The sequence below is a fragment of the Metopolophium dirhodum genome, chromosome 8, assembly GCF_019925205.1.
Source record: "Metopolophium dirhodum isolate CAU chromosome 8, ASM1992520v1, whole genome shotgun sequence".
NCBI classification, from domain to species: Eukaryota; Metazoa; Arthropoda; class Insecta; order Hemiptera; family Aphididae; genus Metopolophium; species Metopolophium dirhodum.
In genome coordinates this window covers 21,610,744-21,629,078 of record NC_083567.1, presented here as the reverse complement: position 1 = coordinate 21,629,078, position 18,335 = coordinate 21,610,744, and the positions used below count along the sequence as shown (strand labels likewise).

At 28.3% G+C, this 18,335-nt stretch overlaps 1 protein-coding gene across 1 annotated transcript in view; it reads left to right on the top strand.

Moving 5' to 3' along the window:
• The window catches only part of LOC132950101 (calexcitin-2), a 93,446-nt gene that overhangs the window by 54,805 nt on the left and 20,306 nt on the right, over nt 1-18,335 (top strand). The window contains exon 3 of the mRNA XM_061021329.1: nt 9,520-9,572. Coding sequence (XP_060877312.1) covers nt 9,520-9,572 — 53 coding nt within the window. The remainder of the gene's footprint in view (nt 1-9,519; nt 9,573-18,335) is intronic.

The window sequence follows — 18,335 nt, the reverse complement described above, 5'->3', positions numbered from 1 at the left end:
TATTATGGTTAGTGTCCTTCCTAGCCATTACCAACCAAAGAAAACATGCTTTACAGGCCTGCACTACATATTATGAATAACATATAGTTCATAATTTATGTGACATTGTGATGTCTATTAACTATTGTCTAATGTCTATTGTTCTACTCCATCTATAGTGGCTTAGGATGTTTGAACCCTACGAAAGTTCCGAGCTTCAACAGAACAAATGACTTCTAAACTAGATTTTTATAACCACTTTTAACCTATCATAGTCAAAAAATTCCTCATATAATATAGGTAGTTAAAATAGAATAGATATAGTTGTATAGAACAGTCTAGATTATAATTACTAAATTATATGTTTTACTCGATCATTAATTTACGAATATATATAGTTCTACATTATTTTATTCTCTTAAGTCTAAACATATTATTTTAACTATGTTCACTTTCTAATATCTAATAATATGTCGTTTAGCATTGTTACATTAAATTATTCTCTGATGAAAAATTAATAATATAATAAGTTATAGTCCAGTCAAAAGATATTTTTTCAACTTTAAAATTCTCACTGGTTTAATAATTTAGTTTTTGACGGTACTTTTAGTGCTCAGAAAATATTTTTATATTTAAATAAAAAGTAAAGTTAACATCAATAGCGAGTTATACGGATTACATAAAAAAAAAATTAAACCTTCCTTCACCTTAATAGTACAAAATGAGCAATAAGATGTATACAGTATTTAATTTAATTAGACTTTTGGGGGAAGTGAAATATTTTATACTATAGTAATAACTAATAAGTAATAACATTATATTTTGCATAGATATACTAAAGAAATTGGAAACTAATTTTTGTAATATCTGGTTTATTACAAACTTAATACAAAGGGAATTTATAAAATGTACAAGTGATTACAATGATATTTTGTTTGAATAAAAATAGGCAGAGATTATGCAAAGTTGTAAGAACACATTTTTACGGTACAAAGTGAACAAATTTACTACCCAATAAAATATTTGCAGATATTTGCAGTTATACAACTGTTTTATACTTTTATGTATTCAGTACTTGTATGTATACCTATGTATTTTTAATATAATTTACTATCTAACTTCGTGAAACTCGATTTAGATACAAATTCGTAATTATTGATACAATGAAGTACCAATAAATATGTTTTTATAAAGACATTTTCACTCGAAAGCACTCTAATACGCTACAGACTTAGTGTGTGGCAAACTAAAATATTTAATTTATTCAAAACATTATAAGGGACGACCCCTCCAATACTACAGTAATACATTGTATATTAATAATATTTATATATAATATGTGCAACTATTAACTATTATACGTGTCTGCTTTCAAAATTAAATTACGTTAGGTTCTGTAGAATTCTAGATTTAAAATTAAAATATACAATATTGTGTGGACGTGGAACAAGTTAATTACTAGTTTAGGGTACCGTATAGGGATAAAAAAATGTATATCTACTAAGTTAAAAATGATGGCAGTCACATACACGATTTAAATTTATATATTTTATCATATATATGAATATATATTTATTTGTTTTTAATTTGTGAAAGTACAACTACCTGGACCTACCAAGGTATAACCCGACTTCGCTCGGGAAAAAATGGACAAACATAAAATACTATATCGGTGTATTTCGGTTTTAGTGTACCAAAGCTCACGGGCAAGTGTACGTCGCTTTGTGAACTAATTCGACCGAGATGGGCAATTCGCCTGTGGCGGATTGGATATAGCATTTGGTATATTATCGAACGTGGTTCAAACCATTCTTTAAACTTTCTTGATGCCTCTAAAAACAATTTATGAAATGTTCGCTTGAAAGTGGTAGAGAAGTTTTTGAGTCTGTATATATAAGCTACAAACTACGGACGTTGCCTTTTGTCGTACATTTGAATAGCACACAATTATTAATTTGTTATTATTTTTCTTTTATTAAAAAAAAAGTTCTATAGCATAATTGCGTGCATTGCCGGTCAACTAACCTATAGCAGTTTTTTTCAAATTTTATTTTTTATAACCAACGCCTGTATAAACAAAAAAATTATTCGATTTTCGTGAGCCAAAACGAAATTCATAACCTGTGAGTCGTGAGTCTCTCCATATCAATATAATATATGGGGTGAAACACGAAGCAAAGAACGCTTTCCGAGGAATATTTGTGCAAAATCTGGTACCAATTGGTTCAGCAGTTACCCAGTCTATATATGCCCCAACGTACATTCGTTTTTATTATATAAATAGTTGATAGTACAATATGCAAAGTATATCAAATTGAATGCATAAACGTAAACTATTCTACACGTAATATATATAAATATATATGATACTATAAGGTAGTTAAAACAATGGCAGGAAATAAATTAATACTTATTACACAATTTCAGTATTTGTAATGATTGTTCGTTTTGTTTAACCTCCATTAATAAGTTAACCTGATAATTTGATCATACCAAACCACAAGACAGCTTACAAGATTTTTATTCACCGTGGCCGTAAAATATTAAATTCAAAATAATTTTTTATTTACATTTTAATTTATTTTTTTTCGAGCCAATATTTATTTTCTCTATAATAAATGATTATTTTTCTTTTTTTTAAAAAAAAAAATTCGTCTCGATAACAGGACCATTGGCTTATTGTATTACATACTTAATTTACTTAAGCTAAATTGTACAATTTAATATCTTTCATAAATAATAAACATTTTTTAATGGTATTTTCGTCGGTGCCCGGTGGTCGGGTATGTCGATTTTTTATCAGGCCACTCGATAAATGCTTTAAAAGTTACTCTACTCGTTTATTTTGAAATTTACTATTAGAATAAATAAAAAAAAAACTTAAAAGAAACATAAAAGTAGTTTTCCATTCCTATATATCATTATTGATTTACATACCTAGCAACATATTCCAAAATAATACGGAAAACGGACATGGATGTACATTTAAGTCTTTAACTTATAAGCTATAAATATTTCGTTTAAATTCAGCTTAAAACCCAGGGAAATTAATCCAAACATTGTTATAAACTTTACTCGACTGTTCAAACACTAAATGCGGTATATATACGGTATACGTTCAAATGTGTTTACGAAACTTGAAAAATAATGGCTGGCCTATGTTTTATAATAATAATATTCTCCTATTATTATCTTTATCCAACTAACTTGGAACTAACAATTATTACAAACTAACATATTATAATTATTATGGTGTAATGGTTTCAACTTTTAATAATACATACTTAATAAAGTACAAACACCAACTCCGTCGTGTGTATAAAGTACATAATAATATAATAGTATAATAATTAGTACCTGTAAGTGAATAATTATTAACGACAAATGAGCATTCGTTCATCAATTATCAACAGGTAACCCGTAATCAGTGAAAAGTTGTGAAAATTCCTGTAGAAACTTTTCAAATACAGTATATTATCATCATATTATAATGTACATAATATATTCCGTACCGTATTATAGCTGCTCTCTTACGGAGGTGTAACAATATATGATAATCTAATAGGTACCTAGGCAGAACACTATTCATCCAAAGATTTATGTGACCGATTTTCTCCCAACAGTATAATAATATACAAAATTGTACTAAATCTGTATTTTCTTTGTATGTGAAAATATTATATTATATTTCATTCGGATAAAGGTTCAATATTATTATATTTTGAATACTTTTGGCAGTTATTATTTTTTATATTTTTATTGAATATTTGTAATCTATTTGTTTGCCTATATACCACAACCAGGCACGCGAGCTGCACACGACTCTTGAGTCAGTTTCGTGCGGCCTTAAGTTATTTCTATAAATAAATAAATGTTACTTAATTTGCTATACAATGAAAAATGTGTCTTTATTTTATAATCCATTTTATAGACATCTCTTAACAATGTGGCTCGCTTCGAATTAGCTTTATAATTGCACAGCTCCCAAAATTAAGATTAGTGGCCAACCCTACTATACACGCACAATACGTTATGTTTAATAGCAAATTAATAAAACAACAATTGGGTATTAAATGTATAAAATTATACTTTTCAAACGCGATAAAATGTCTATGAATCTATTTGTGAATCACTTATAAATTATGATCATCAATAGTCTTGTATCGTCTATCACGTAGGTATTATGATATTATCTATGAAAATATCTGCCAAAATATTTCCAACGAAAAAACTTTTACGGTAATGCTAAATGTATTTAATGTTGAACAAAAAACAAAAAAAACCTATAAAGTCAAATTGTGTAAACCAAATGCTATAATTTATGTATAAATACTAAAGCGTTAGTTTAAGATTTATAAAATTGAAACTTTCCCTAGAGATTTATTTATCTGCCTGTTTACTTGCATTATTTGTTATTAACAAAATTTATACTGCCAATATAATCCACATTCCCAAGTGTACATAAAACTATGGAGTTTTCGCTGAATAATTTTGTAATGCTCAAAATGTTTTTTTTTCCATTTTGTTTTAAAACTTATAAGATATTTAACATAATAATAACATAAAAACGTAATATTTGATAACAGCTATTTATAAGTAACCAATGTAGCGGGTATGAAAAAAGCACAAACTTTTAATTTATTGCTGGATAACCATTCATCGTTTTTCTTTTTTTTTCAAACGATAACTTTTTATACAATAATTTCATATATATAATATATATTATATTATTTATAAACTTTATGAATACTGCACAAACGAGACAATAAAAGTTACGAAGTATTTAAAAAAAGCATGAAGTCACCTAATCATCCAAAACTAAAAAATAATTCAAGTTATATTGCGTATTATCGTCTCCGTGGTTCACGACATTGATAGATTCGACCGAGATAACGTGATCAGCTGAGTTCTATACACAACACAGATTATAATATAAATATGTGGTCACAGTCTGAAAGAATCCTTCCGAGTCCTTTAAACAGGATAGTTCAAAGAGAATTCATTTCTTCGCCTCATTAGGGAAGCCGTCCGTGCAGGACACTATATAATATCTTCAAGTCTCAGTCTAAAAGAATCCTTCAGGGTTCTTTAAACGGGATGGTGGAAGAGTTAAAGAGAATTCATTTCTTCACCTTACTGAGGAAACCGTCCGGGTAGGATGCTATATTATATCTCGGAGTCGCCACTGGCCAGTCACGTACGATCTCCGCGTTTAACGTGTCCTTGACCGATCGAAGGTGAAAATATGTCCCAGTGACCAGTGATCGAGAATGATGCCGTATATGAACACTCTGAGATTATATAGTCGGTCAAGTATAGACTGTTTCAACATGTTGGACATTCAACATTTACGTAAAGTACATCGGGGACGGACGTCGGTTAACTTCCGGGGCGTCTCTCGGGAGCTAGCATTGAAAAGTATTATTTTGAATACCGCCATATACAATATTTACATAATAATAATAATAATAATAATACGTAGGTACTCTTGTACTCGATTACTTTTTTTTAAACCCTTTTATTCCCATGCGTGTTTAGTATTTATTTTAAATAAAAAACGTCGGTACCGACGTTTAAGAACGTCAATGTATATTGAATAGGTATACAGTTTTTTTCAATGTATTTATAATAGCTTGTATTTTAGTTTTATACATACAACTTCGTTTAAGGATACAAAATAAACAATTTATTTAAGATAATATCGAATTGTTAACCAAAGGACTGTTGTTTACCTACATTCATGACACAATAATTATTGTTTACATTCATGACACGATTGTTTTCGTAGTCTAATCTAAATGGGTTGCACTATGGTTGTGTGCAAGTCATTAATATATTAGTGTAAATTAAACAGTTTTTAAAGCTCTAGAGAACATCTCGTAGAAAAACTAATTACACTAAAAACAAACTAAGTCCTATACTACAAGTTTTTGCCTCTCCTAAATGTAACTAACTATTTTTAGACTTAATAAAGAAAACTCAAAACCATATAGCTTATTTTAGCTTGACACAAAAACACCATCGCGTATGATGGTGACAACTTTTTTTTTAATATTTGAAAGCATTTTAATATGTACACTGTTAAAGTATTAGCGTTGTGCTTTAGATACATACTTCTTTTTAATATTTATTGCACACTTAATGAAACACCACTTTTTAAAAGTATTTTTTTTTTTAAAACACTGCCCGTCGCAGTATTCGCAGGTCATTTCTGTCTAGAATACAGTTCGGTCATATTATTACTTCTGCCGTCCGTTATTTGCAGTCGTTCGAACATTTTGCGGTATTTATCGGTACTAATATACATGCTCTACGCCAGGTCGAGATGCTGACTTTCGAATGGCATCGTCTCTCCGGTTCATTTCACAACCTCATATTATATTAGTTACAACAAAGGGCTAAATGCTGGGCTAATGCACAAGAAAGCTGGCCGACGAAAATCCAACGAGAGAGGCATTTAATGCACTGTGTTAACAGATTTATCGTTATCAGTAGCTAAACAGCTTTCACTGAAGAAGAAAAGGTCAATATTTACAAACATTTTTATAGCGTGTGGTATTTGATGTCTCGCGATTAAATTATGTTAATTTTAAAATAAACGTACACTATTATCTTAACTAATTTATTATATCATCTTAGAGAGGACACAGTAGCCCGATAACAATTTTGTACGAAAATTATGTCAAGGGAGGAATAAATAATAAAAAAAAAGACCCGGCTAGTCTGTTTATTTCGGATACATTAAAAATAATAATAATACATAGAAATTGTTTAGTATCAGGATATAGTAAAAAATAATATATTGATTATTTGCAAACACAGCACTTTTCAATGTTTATTCGATCAATCATATTCAATAATGGAGTATAAATATTTAAAAAGTTTTATCATATAATACTATCGGTTTTTTTTTAATCTAATATATAAGTACCTACCTAATATATATATACTCAAAAATCATAAACAAAACAGTTCATAAAAAATACATTTTCCGTTAATGTATTACTACACTTCTTTTAAATTAACAGATATGCTGATATTATATTATCTTCTATGTAATATTTTTTTATTAGGTACGAAAAAGTAAATTAATTTCAATATTCTTGTAAAAATATATTTAGTATACACTCATAATTAATGCAAATTGACAGGATAAAAAAAAAGTTTAAAACACCATAAATACCATAATATAATATAGAAGGTTGCTCCTCAAACTTTATTACTTTCGGTAGAATTGTTATAATATAAGGATTGCAAACCATACAAAAAGTTATAATATTTAAACAGCAAAGTTCAGCACTTAGTTTATTAACTAGTAGTGCACTGCAGTGTATACTGTACATTATACACATTATTATTTTCTTAAAATCTATTAATATAATATGCAAAGTAATTTATGCATGAAAGCAACGAAACTAATACATTTATCCACGAACGAACATGATTCAGTAAAGAGGCTCAATAGGTAGGGATGTAGGTATTGTGTATACATACTCTACCGTGTTGTATCAAAATAATATATAAAAGTAATAATTTATCATTTGAAAACAAATTCAGTTAGACATATATATTTTTTACAGGAGGGTCTTTAACATTTAAATCGTAGTAAAAAAAAAATCTTGGTGATTCATTTTTTTGACTTTTTCCACCTATTAAATCTATCATATTAGCCTAGTATTACAATATTAAATATATGTTTTTTTTTATTTTAATACATTGACCTAGATATTTTACATAATATTTTAACTATGGATTAGGTTATAATAATATAAATTAATTGTGCGTAATAAAGACTAATTATTAGTCTTTAAAATAAAAAAAAATGTATATTTTATCATAAATACAGAATTTAAAATGAAACTTGCATTGCTCAACAACATACATATTAAAATAATTACAAAAATTAATAATATTTAGTACACACTTTATAAAAAATACTCTATATATGCAGATACATCGGTAGTATTATATAGGTTTGTAGAAACCACTAACCTGCACGTACCTACTGCTACTACTACTGTGATAATAATAATAACTAATAAATGAACATATCCGGAAAATATGACGTCCCTCTTTAATATTAATTACATGAGATTGTAAATGGCAAAATGTAATTATTTCAATATTATATTACGTTATATCATGTTAGTTTAATATAATTATTAGATTTGGATATTTACGTGTACGTATTTCATACGCAAATTATTGATCAAAAATTGACTATCAATATATTGTCAAACTTAATTAGATTGAATTATTAAACTTACACCCAAGACTCTGATTCAAATTATAATATTTGAAATATTTTTTGAACAATGCTATATGTATAATGTGTATAATATATTACACTTAAATTTATTGGTTTTTTCATCGATGTATGTTACTTATTATATTAGAAAATATTTTTGAAAGAGTATAAAAGTTATACTTCAATATAGTTTCTTAATAGTTTATCTCTAAAAATTGGTCTAGTGAATACATAATATTTAGTATTTTAGTTTAAAGTGGGTTAAACATACAATTGTTCGATATAGTTTCAAAAATCCATTCTTGGTATAAACATTCTCACTATAAAATTTTACAAACTTAAACAACAATTTATCTTGTATACATATTGTATTATACAACGTACGTACTACGTGTGTACTTTATCATAAAATATTATTATAAAATTAAATATATTAAATTAATATATTTATCGTTTAGACGTTTAGTAGGTTATATTATGATCTTTCTATGATATTATTACCTATGTATCATGTGTAGAAAACCTTTTAAATGCCTACCTGTTGTGTTTGTCCGTCGCTACTTTCAATGCCATGGTTACCAATAAACGTTATTGATTTTGTATAATAAAACTATAAAAATTATATTTTCAAGTTTGCCCATAATTGTTGCTTTTAGGTATTATTTCCTTAGTGAAATCATATAATTTATGCCGAATTAGCTATTAATGCTTCCAATGATATTTCGTTTAGCAGATACAGTTTATCATGTGATATCAATACATATTATAATATGTTATGTAGGTATATATTATTATATTTACTGAAATAGCGGTAGTATTACCATATTTTAATCAAACTAACATTAGCCATTGATAATAATATTTAATTTCAACCTGGTGGATTACATACAGTTATACCAACATTAAACTTATTTAAATAGGGAATTATAAATTTGACATACATCCGATTCTCACTATTGGTATACCTAATTAAATTTTTTTTTCGATGCCTTGCAGAGTGGATTATAATATAGTATTATGATAAAACATTGGAAATTAAAAATGTCTATCAACAATAAAAATGTTAAATAACGACAAAAAAAAGCATAAAATCGTTTTACTATAATGTCGATGGTCATTTTTTCCAAGCATACACTCTCGTGTCCTCCAGCTGTTCCAAAATTCGATGCCCGACATTGCAAATCTTTCTCCATCGTCATCTTTCATTATGACGTCTATGGGCTATCGTATAACTGTCAAACTTGCCCGATGTAATTGGACGATTATTAACTGTTATTTTTGGTGTGTTTCAGACGTCAACTCCAGCGGCACTATCGACAAGAAAGATTTTGAGATCGCCATCGAAGTGAGTGATTACTGTTAAATTTTTCAATGATAATTTATATAATTTATGCAGTTAGACTAATAATACAGTTATATCATCACGCATGATGACTTTAATAAAACTGCGAATTATCAACACGAAGGTGACCAACATAAGTATCAAGTAACAACATGTAGTATTGTAGTAACATCGTGTATTGTAATATTACAGGTATATACTTTCAACAGTGCATTCTTACCTATGTGTTCATAACACTAGACAGGATTTAAATTTGCATTGTTGTTTTTTTTTTATTATTGTTCTTAAGCATCGGCAACTATGGCCATTTTGTAGGAGAGTTAAATGGTTGGTTGGGGAAGACGTGAATGTAGGGTGAGGATTTGTGTCACTAAAAACCCATCCGGGAACTAGCGACTCCAGCTGATGCTTGACCTCCGAATACGTTAGTGACTGAGGCCAACCACCGAGCCACACCAGGCCCCTTGAATTATCGTGTTGAATATAGCTTTTGAATATTAAAACTATATAATATTAATTTTAGAGTTAAGTTAAAATTTAGAACTAGCCGGTGAGTATAGAAAAATTATCAAAACAGTTTAAAACAACGATAAATATTAATTCACTCATATATTGATCGTTTTGTTTCTATTTTTATAGGGGTAATTATTTTTTAATCTATCGTACGCAATAATTCATTGTTTTACATAATAATATATTTTCATCACTCGGAAATATGACATAATCTACTAAATGTATCTACTATTGCTTGAAAAAATAAATTTATAAAGTACAGTATTTATTTTATTAAATAAATCGAAAATACGTACAGGATATAATTATATAGGTACGCTGAGGATTAGTCGTTAAGCTCTGTTCTTCATTAATTAACCTGGGGAAAAGTCAATTTTGTATTTATTTTATATTTTTATCATACATTTTTAATAAAAAAAAACTCGCCTGAGCTTACCTCATAAATGGTTTTGCACATTTTAATAGCAATTACGAAAATAAACTGTTTGTCAAAATGTTTAAAATATCTTATAGTAGTCCAGTAATATGATATAGTTAACTTTGTATTGATATTTGATAGTTCAGATGTCTCTGAAATGAATATGTTAGGAATATCTTATATAATATTAAAATCAGTGAAATAGTGAAATACGACAAATATTTAAGCTTAAAAAATCCATATAAAGGGTGATTCACCCAGCATGGATCTTTGGAATTTTTAAATATACGTTAAGACCTTATTTTCAAATTCTTGATATTTTTGATACTAAATACTCAAGGAATATCCTGTGGAGATAAATACTTCTGTTTTTCAAATGAAAACACTCCTTATCAACTGTAAATTATACGGTGGATAATTTTTCTGAAATGTTTGAAGTATTAGAACCAAAATTCGTATATGGGTGGTTTTTAAATTATTCAACTTTGTGTTCTAAGGATAAAAGGTCCATGGAAATTGTAGTAATTAATATTAGTATTATTTAATCCATCAATATTAACAATTTGTAAAAAGCATAATAAATACTAGATCCAGTTTTACGTCTTTTTTATATCTATGTAGAACCATTTTTAACTTTTAGGACTATTATTCTTAATACAAATATTTTAATAATTAATAAGAAACTATACTCATATGAATTTTGAATTAGGTGCATTAACATTTTCACGAAAATTATCCACTTAATAACTTACAGTAAAAATGGGGTTCTCATTTGAAAAACAGAAGTTTGTATGACAATATTTAAAATGTTCAAAAATCAGAATTTGAATAATTTCATTATTAAAGGAAAAGACGGGGGTAAGCATGCTTGGCGAATCACCCTGTAGAATACAAAATACTCAATATAATATTATGCTAAAAATTATGTCTTATCCATAAATATTTCTAAAGTAAAAATATAAAATATCCATCATGAATCTAGGAACACCTGGGCAAATAACATGCATCGGTGGTTTTACGGTAGTTTTTCGCAGATTACTGATAAACCACGAGAAATTTACAAAAATTACCTCTTCAAAGTACCTACCTACTATTTGTGTAAGATTTCCAATCAATATAGGACTTTATATATTATGAAACTTTAGAAACATTCTTTCTACTTGAAAAGTTTTAACAGACATAGCTACTAAAAAACCCATATTTGTAAAATCAATTAAATGTATCAAACCGCACTGAAATTATTAATTTTAACAAGCATACGCACTATTTACGCAATAAATTAAAAATATTAAATTAAATGACAGCGCACGAAATAATATAGGTACGTAGTTATAGTTTTTATATTTTATATGGATTTAGTATGGGAAATTTTGATTAAATAAAGAAAACTATATAAATGTGTTATTTGACTACGTTTTAGAAAAATATTTTTATTTTATTATTCCCACGCCCGCGCCATTACCAAGCTTTTTATTTTTGCATAACTGAATTTATTTAAAAACTTTTAAACATTTTAATATTTAATCTGTTATGTCTCATAATATTATATAAGTCGTTGACGTACGGTTTTAATTTTGAAAAAAAAAAACAAAACTGATTTCATGATGAGAATAAAGGTCATTATATAGGTGAATAATATTATAATATAGTAACAAAATAAACCTTTGATAAACATAGATAAAGTTGACCTATTTTTCTTACAACAAATCTACATTTTTTAGAGTCACTATCGACGCGTATTACATGTTCTGACAGCTTGATTTACCTTGCTAAAAGTATAGTATGTGACACACTAACAAGATTTTAATATTTTCACTTTGGTGGTCCATGTCCAATAAATAAATTTAAATTGCAGGATATTTCAATTTTAAATAAACTTCTTTTTTAAAACCGTACCTAGATCCATAGATACTCGACTTTAAGTTTATTTTTTTATCCATACAATATCTCTCTCAAACTTTAAGTCTAGGATACTTGAAATAAAATGTATTTACATCGTAGTTTCACGCATTCTTATTATTTATTGTACGTTTATATTTTATAAATTATATTATATTTTACGTATTGCGGACATTCTGCTCGTACCCTGCAGCCCTGACACGTCCCAAGATTCCATCTTAAATTTAACCCTGCAGTCATGTATAGCGTATATTTGTATTGAAATAATAATAATGTACTAAAGTTTTGAAGATTGAAGTTTGACTTGGAGAACGCATGTCGCATCATATCTTTTCGAATCGAATATTTATTTATTTTTTCGGATCATAGAAAATCACGTTTGTCGCATGTGTGCTCTGCTAGACCAACTTCGTTATACATAGTTTCAAATGTTACTAACATTTTCTGACCAATTTTATCGCAATAAATAATAAACTTGGTATATTTCCAACAAGTCGGAGGTAATCAGAGACCCCGTACACGCCTTTGTACCTCCATCAAATTACGTGATATACGAACATATTTCGTGTTTTCTCGCTAATTCACAATGCGCAGTGTTTGCAAAACACATTTTAGTGTGAAATCCGGTTATCCTTTAAATTTAAAAATTAATCTAAAACAAAAACTAACAACAATTGAGTTGTTTTAGAGTCTATACTCTATACCTACCTATAAGTGGAGTGCGGAATGTATTATACCTACATATTGGTTTTACAAATGATAAGTGTTTTTTTTTTGTCAGTCATCACGTTTTGGATCTGTCTTAAACTTTGAGGGTGATTTCTTGAAGCAAATGTGAACTAGTTGGCACTTTAGGAAAAAATAGGAAAATTCTTATATTTTTCTTAATAATTGAAAAAAAACTTTTTTCCGTTTTTTTTTTTAAAATTGTGATGCCTTGCTCTAATTTATTTTAAAAAGTAAAAACTAAAAAGTGATATAAAGTGGTTTTCACTGTATATCGTATGCTGCATGGTTATAAATGTATTCCTTTAATCGTTATACCGAGTTATCCAATTTTTTCGTTCACCAACTTTCCTCTTTACGTACATAGCTTTATATATACCTACCTATTCTATATTGTTCGTTTTACTTATACATTTATTCTTTTCAAAATAATCCTCTTTCGTCAAACCACATCGCCATCACTTATCTAACTTTTCCACACATTCACATTACTGTCCTTATATATTTTTCTTTGCAAACAACCATCTTAAGCCTCTTTCCACCTGTACGCTAGGTACGTAATAATAAATAACACGCCTGGGCTATAATATACATTTTACAGTATTTTCTTATTAACGCATTTATTTATAAGTTCTAGTTATCATTATTTTAGTACACTGAAATGTAAAAGTTTATATTTATATTTAACAGTATATAATTTTGAGAGATGAATAACTCAAAAATCACTCAAAACACATATCACATTTTGGGAAAACCAATTTTAAAATTCTTATCGAGTCAGATAAACCATGAATTTGAATATAAACATTAATTCTGATCTCAAGTTATATACTGACATAATAATTTACATAAAATGGTGTAAGAAAATATTAAACCATTAAAGACAATGGTAATTGGACCACGAAATTCTTGGTCTTACAAATAACAAGTTAATTGTTTTATTGTTTAATTTCTAAACTGTTTTCTCGTACTAAAATGTAATGTCCATAATTTTTTTTGAAACACTTTAGAGAACATATAGCAATAGTAGCACAAAGTATTAAATTGAATTATATAGAGGTACTAATTACATTATATTTCAATGCAGCACACTGCAGGTGAATGTAAATAAAAATAATAAATTAATTAACAAAACTTTAGATTGTAGTTATAAAATAATTTGTTTTAAGAATAAAATGTGCGTACATACTACATGATACGTTTTACTGTAGCTGCCTGTATTAACCTGTATTAAACAGATAGGTATTTAATAAAGCTATTAAATGCTTAATGCATATTATATTATATGCTTTTGGGAATAACTATGGCCTCAAAGAGTAAAACCATGTATTATATATTACCTAATAAAATAGTGTTTTGTAGACGTATTAGAAAACCCAGCAACCATCGAACAATAGCATAGGTAATAACCTCGAATAGGTTAAGGTACAGGCGTCCAATCCAACCAATATCGTACAAGTCACGAGAACACGTCAATTGATAGTTTGGATAAATACTAAATATCGATGTGAAAAGTATAGTTTATTATGTATAATATAATTCAGAACGGTTAGAGCTATGGTCACTATCATTTTTTGTGGGGTTATATTGTTGGGTTTGAGTAACACGTGTGTATGTGTGGTGAGGATTCGTCGCTAAAAACCAAAATGGTCACCCATCCGGGAGCTAGCAACGCCGGACACTGCTTAACAGCTCCTCACATTAGCGACCGCGACCGACCACCACACCATACCAGACCCCCTCACTCTCTCTCTCTCTCTCTCTCTACAGGGAGATTCACCAAGCATGCTCACCCCCATTTTTCTTTTAATAATTAATTTATTAAAATTCTTAAATTCTGTTGAATATTACCCTCTATTAGTTAAAAAAATATTACCAAATTTCGTCGATTTTACAGAACAATATCATTATTTCCATAGACCGTATTTTTGGGTACAAAATTACATTGATCTCTTATTATAGGTTATCTATTAATATTAAATTATTATTATCGGTAATATGTTAACGAACATAATATGTAAAAAATATTATTTTGAACAATGTCTTGACATTTCCTAATAATAATAATAATAATAATAGATAGGTAGTTATAATCATTGACCACTCCGATGAATTAATTGGTTTTACAATAATTTGTGTTTCAAACATATTTTGTTTTATGTGCCTGATTTTACCTAAAGGACCAATAAATAATCTTCAAACCTAAACTTTAAGGGTGTTTTCTGACAGATAATTGTATATAGTTTGCAGTACTTCGAAGGGTCAAAAGTAAAATATGCTTTGACCTTTTTAATGACGAGGTACTCTCGAAATCTAGTATAGGTACAGCAGAGTAACTCCCCAGTTTTTTATTGTTTCAGTTATTATTTTCTATTAGTTACAACGCTCAGCCGCTAACCGTACAATACAGTCTACAATACAGATAAGACTATCTCCCTACCTACTCCATTGTTTCGCATATTTATTATTTATGATAGTTATATATCATGGGACATGGGCCATGGCAACACTCCTACTAAACTTTAAGTGGTTTGACGTTGATCATAATATAATGGTTGTGCCTACAAGTGCCAAGCTCTACATAATATGTTCTGTGTCTCAGATACGGGCTTTTGGCAGGGTGTAAGAACATTAATACCTTTTACATTATTACTAAAATAAATGGTTTAAAAAATAAACAGTAACCCATAATAATTGTAAGTAAAAATACAATAATAATTATAGTACCTGTGTAGAATATCTAAATAATAAATATATAAATATTTATTCGATAAATAATCACTATACAACCTATGTATTACATATTATTATTATAACTGAATGCACACACGGAAATGTTAAAAAATAAAAAAGGGTGCATAATAGGTATTGTGCAAATTAATGAAATTAATCTCATTGTTTGTAACGTATACACTATACAGTAATGGTGCATATAATACCGTATTATTGTACATATATATATTGTGTTTAATCCTCAAGCTTCGCTATAATAGCCGGTATATATTACCTCGAAAAGATTTATGAATATTTTGATTTCACGCATTAATATCCATCCCCAAAAGAAGCTAAAAAAAAAAAATCGTTTATTGGCAAGTACCCATAATAATATAATCATGACGACATTAACGAACAGCTTTCGAGTAGTGTGCAATGTAGTGAACACTTTGCATAGATATTAAATGAAAATAAACAAGTACATCAAAGACTTATAACAACTATACCTATACCTATATATTATTATGTACCTATTTCGATTTATAAATTTGAATTTGCCTGTTGTAAATCGAATTGTTTATTTTTTTATGTATATCAAACAATTTGTCGTATGGGTCACGCGTGCGTTGCATTACAAAATATTGTTTTAAATAATTCGTAAACATAATAAAGCCTCGTGGTTGGCATTAGGCCGCGTATAGCCATCGACGCGTACAAATTGCAATAATATTATGTAAATTGAAAGGCGCTCGTGGACCAGGCCGGCTCGACGTTATCCAGAATATCCTATGGTCGAGACTCTTATAATATATATATACCACCATAACCGACATCATCCGGTATAATATTATCTTCCAGCCACGGTATACGCCATTTGTTTCCACGGGTGGAGCCACCACTGCAGTATTATTCATTTCCGCGTTATATAATATGCAAATAATAATAATATGTACGTTAATAACAACGTAAAAAAAACCCCCATAAAATGAGATTGCATATTTTTGTGACAATTATAGTAATAATTTTTCCCCGACGACTATAGTGTCCACTGCATAAAAGCAGTATGGGTTTCTCACCAACAGGCCATTTGTTTTAGTGCAAAACGACCACTGGTTCGAGGCAAATCTTTCTTCGAAAACTCCTGTTGTATGCCATTGCGTTACAATGTTACGTAGATACACAAATTACAAACAAATATTGAACTAAAACTTTATTTCGATCAAAAACTCTTAAATTAGATCTCGAACAACCCCAGGGAATAATAAATGTTTACATACCTATATATACAGAGTGATTCACCAAGCACTAAGCATTCTCACCGCCTTTTTTCTTCAATAATGGAGTTATTAACTACATAATGTGTACATGCAGTTAATATTAATTATACTTTAAGCCATATTTTGAAATTCTTGAAATTTTTCTGCACTACTTAAGGAGTGTCCTGCTAGATACAAATTTCTGCTTTGAAAATTAGAACACCCCTATTCAACTGTAAATTATACAATGGATAATGTTTCTGGAATTGCTGACGTATCAGAATCAAAATTAATAACTTAGAACTTACGGTGATACATTTTTAAAATAATTTTGTACTATAATATTACAAGAAAAATTGAAAACATAAAAATATTGTAAATATAAATAAAAAAAAAAAAGCTTAACGATAGTGACTGCTATGTTTGGAGTTTTAATTATATCGTAGTAATGCCTAAAGTATTTTAATACCGCTCAAAGAATGACATTATAAAAAAAAAAGATATGCTTTAGGACATACAAGACAATATTAAAATAAAAACCCTTCCATCTCTGTATCATAATAACCACAAAAATGTTTGTCGTTTTATATTTATTTTTAACGTATTTTTGTTTTTTTATCATCTCCCTCTTAACATTTAATCTTTGAGACATCTTGTAGATTTTTATTTTCTTTCATTTTCGCCCTTTAGCCCCCACCACAATCACGACTGTTTCACTGAAACTGTCTGTCACGCAAAGTAAAAAAACGTTGAACGTTTACTCCGACGCATTTATAGTCTTTAACGATTTTTTGGATGTCTGCAAAAAAAAGAGAAAATTCAATCATTCTGAAATTTTTAAATAAACTTTTAACATGTCCAAGGTCAAAATAACATATAATATGCAGTCGAACAGAATAAAAAGAATCTATATTCGAGAAAAATATTAAATTTGAGTATAAAAGAAAATCAGTTGCATTAAGAAAAATATAAATCATAAATTGTTTGACTTTTATTGGTGAACACCAATCGTAATTATTGATTTCATTCACTATTATTTAACATAACAAATTTGGTTCTTCACTTTTTATTCACAACTATAATGAAATCCATTAGAGACACTTCAAACAGTTTTTACGGAGTACCAATACAAAAATAACTTACATTCGTTTGAAAGTCATCACATTAATTTATTCAAGCTCAAATTGTTGAAGGAAAATTATTTTGTTTTGAAATTTATTATTCGGAACATTATCTTTA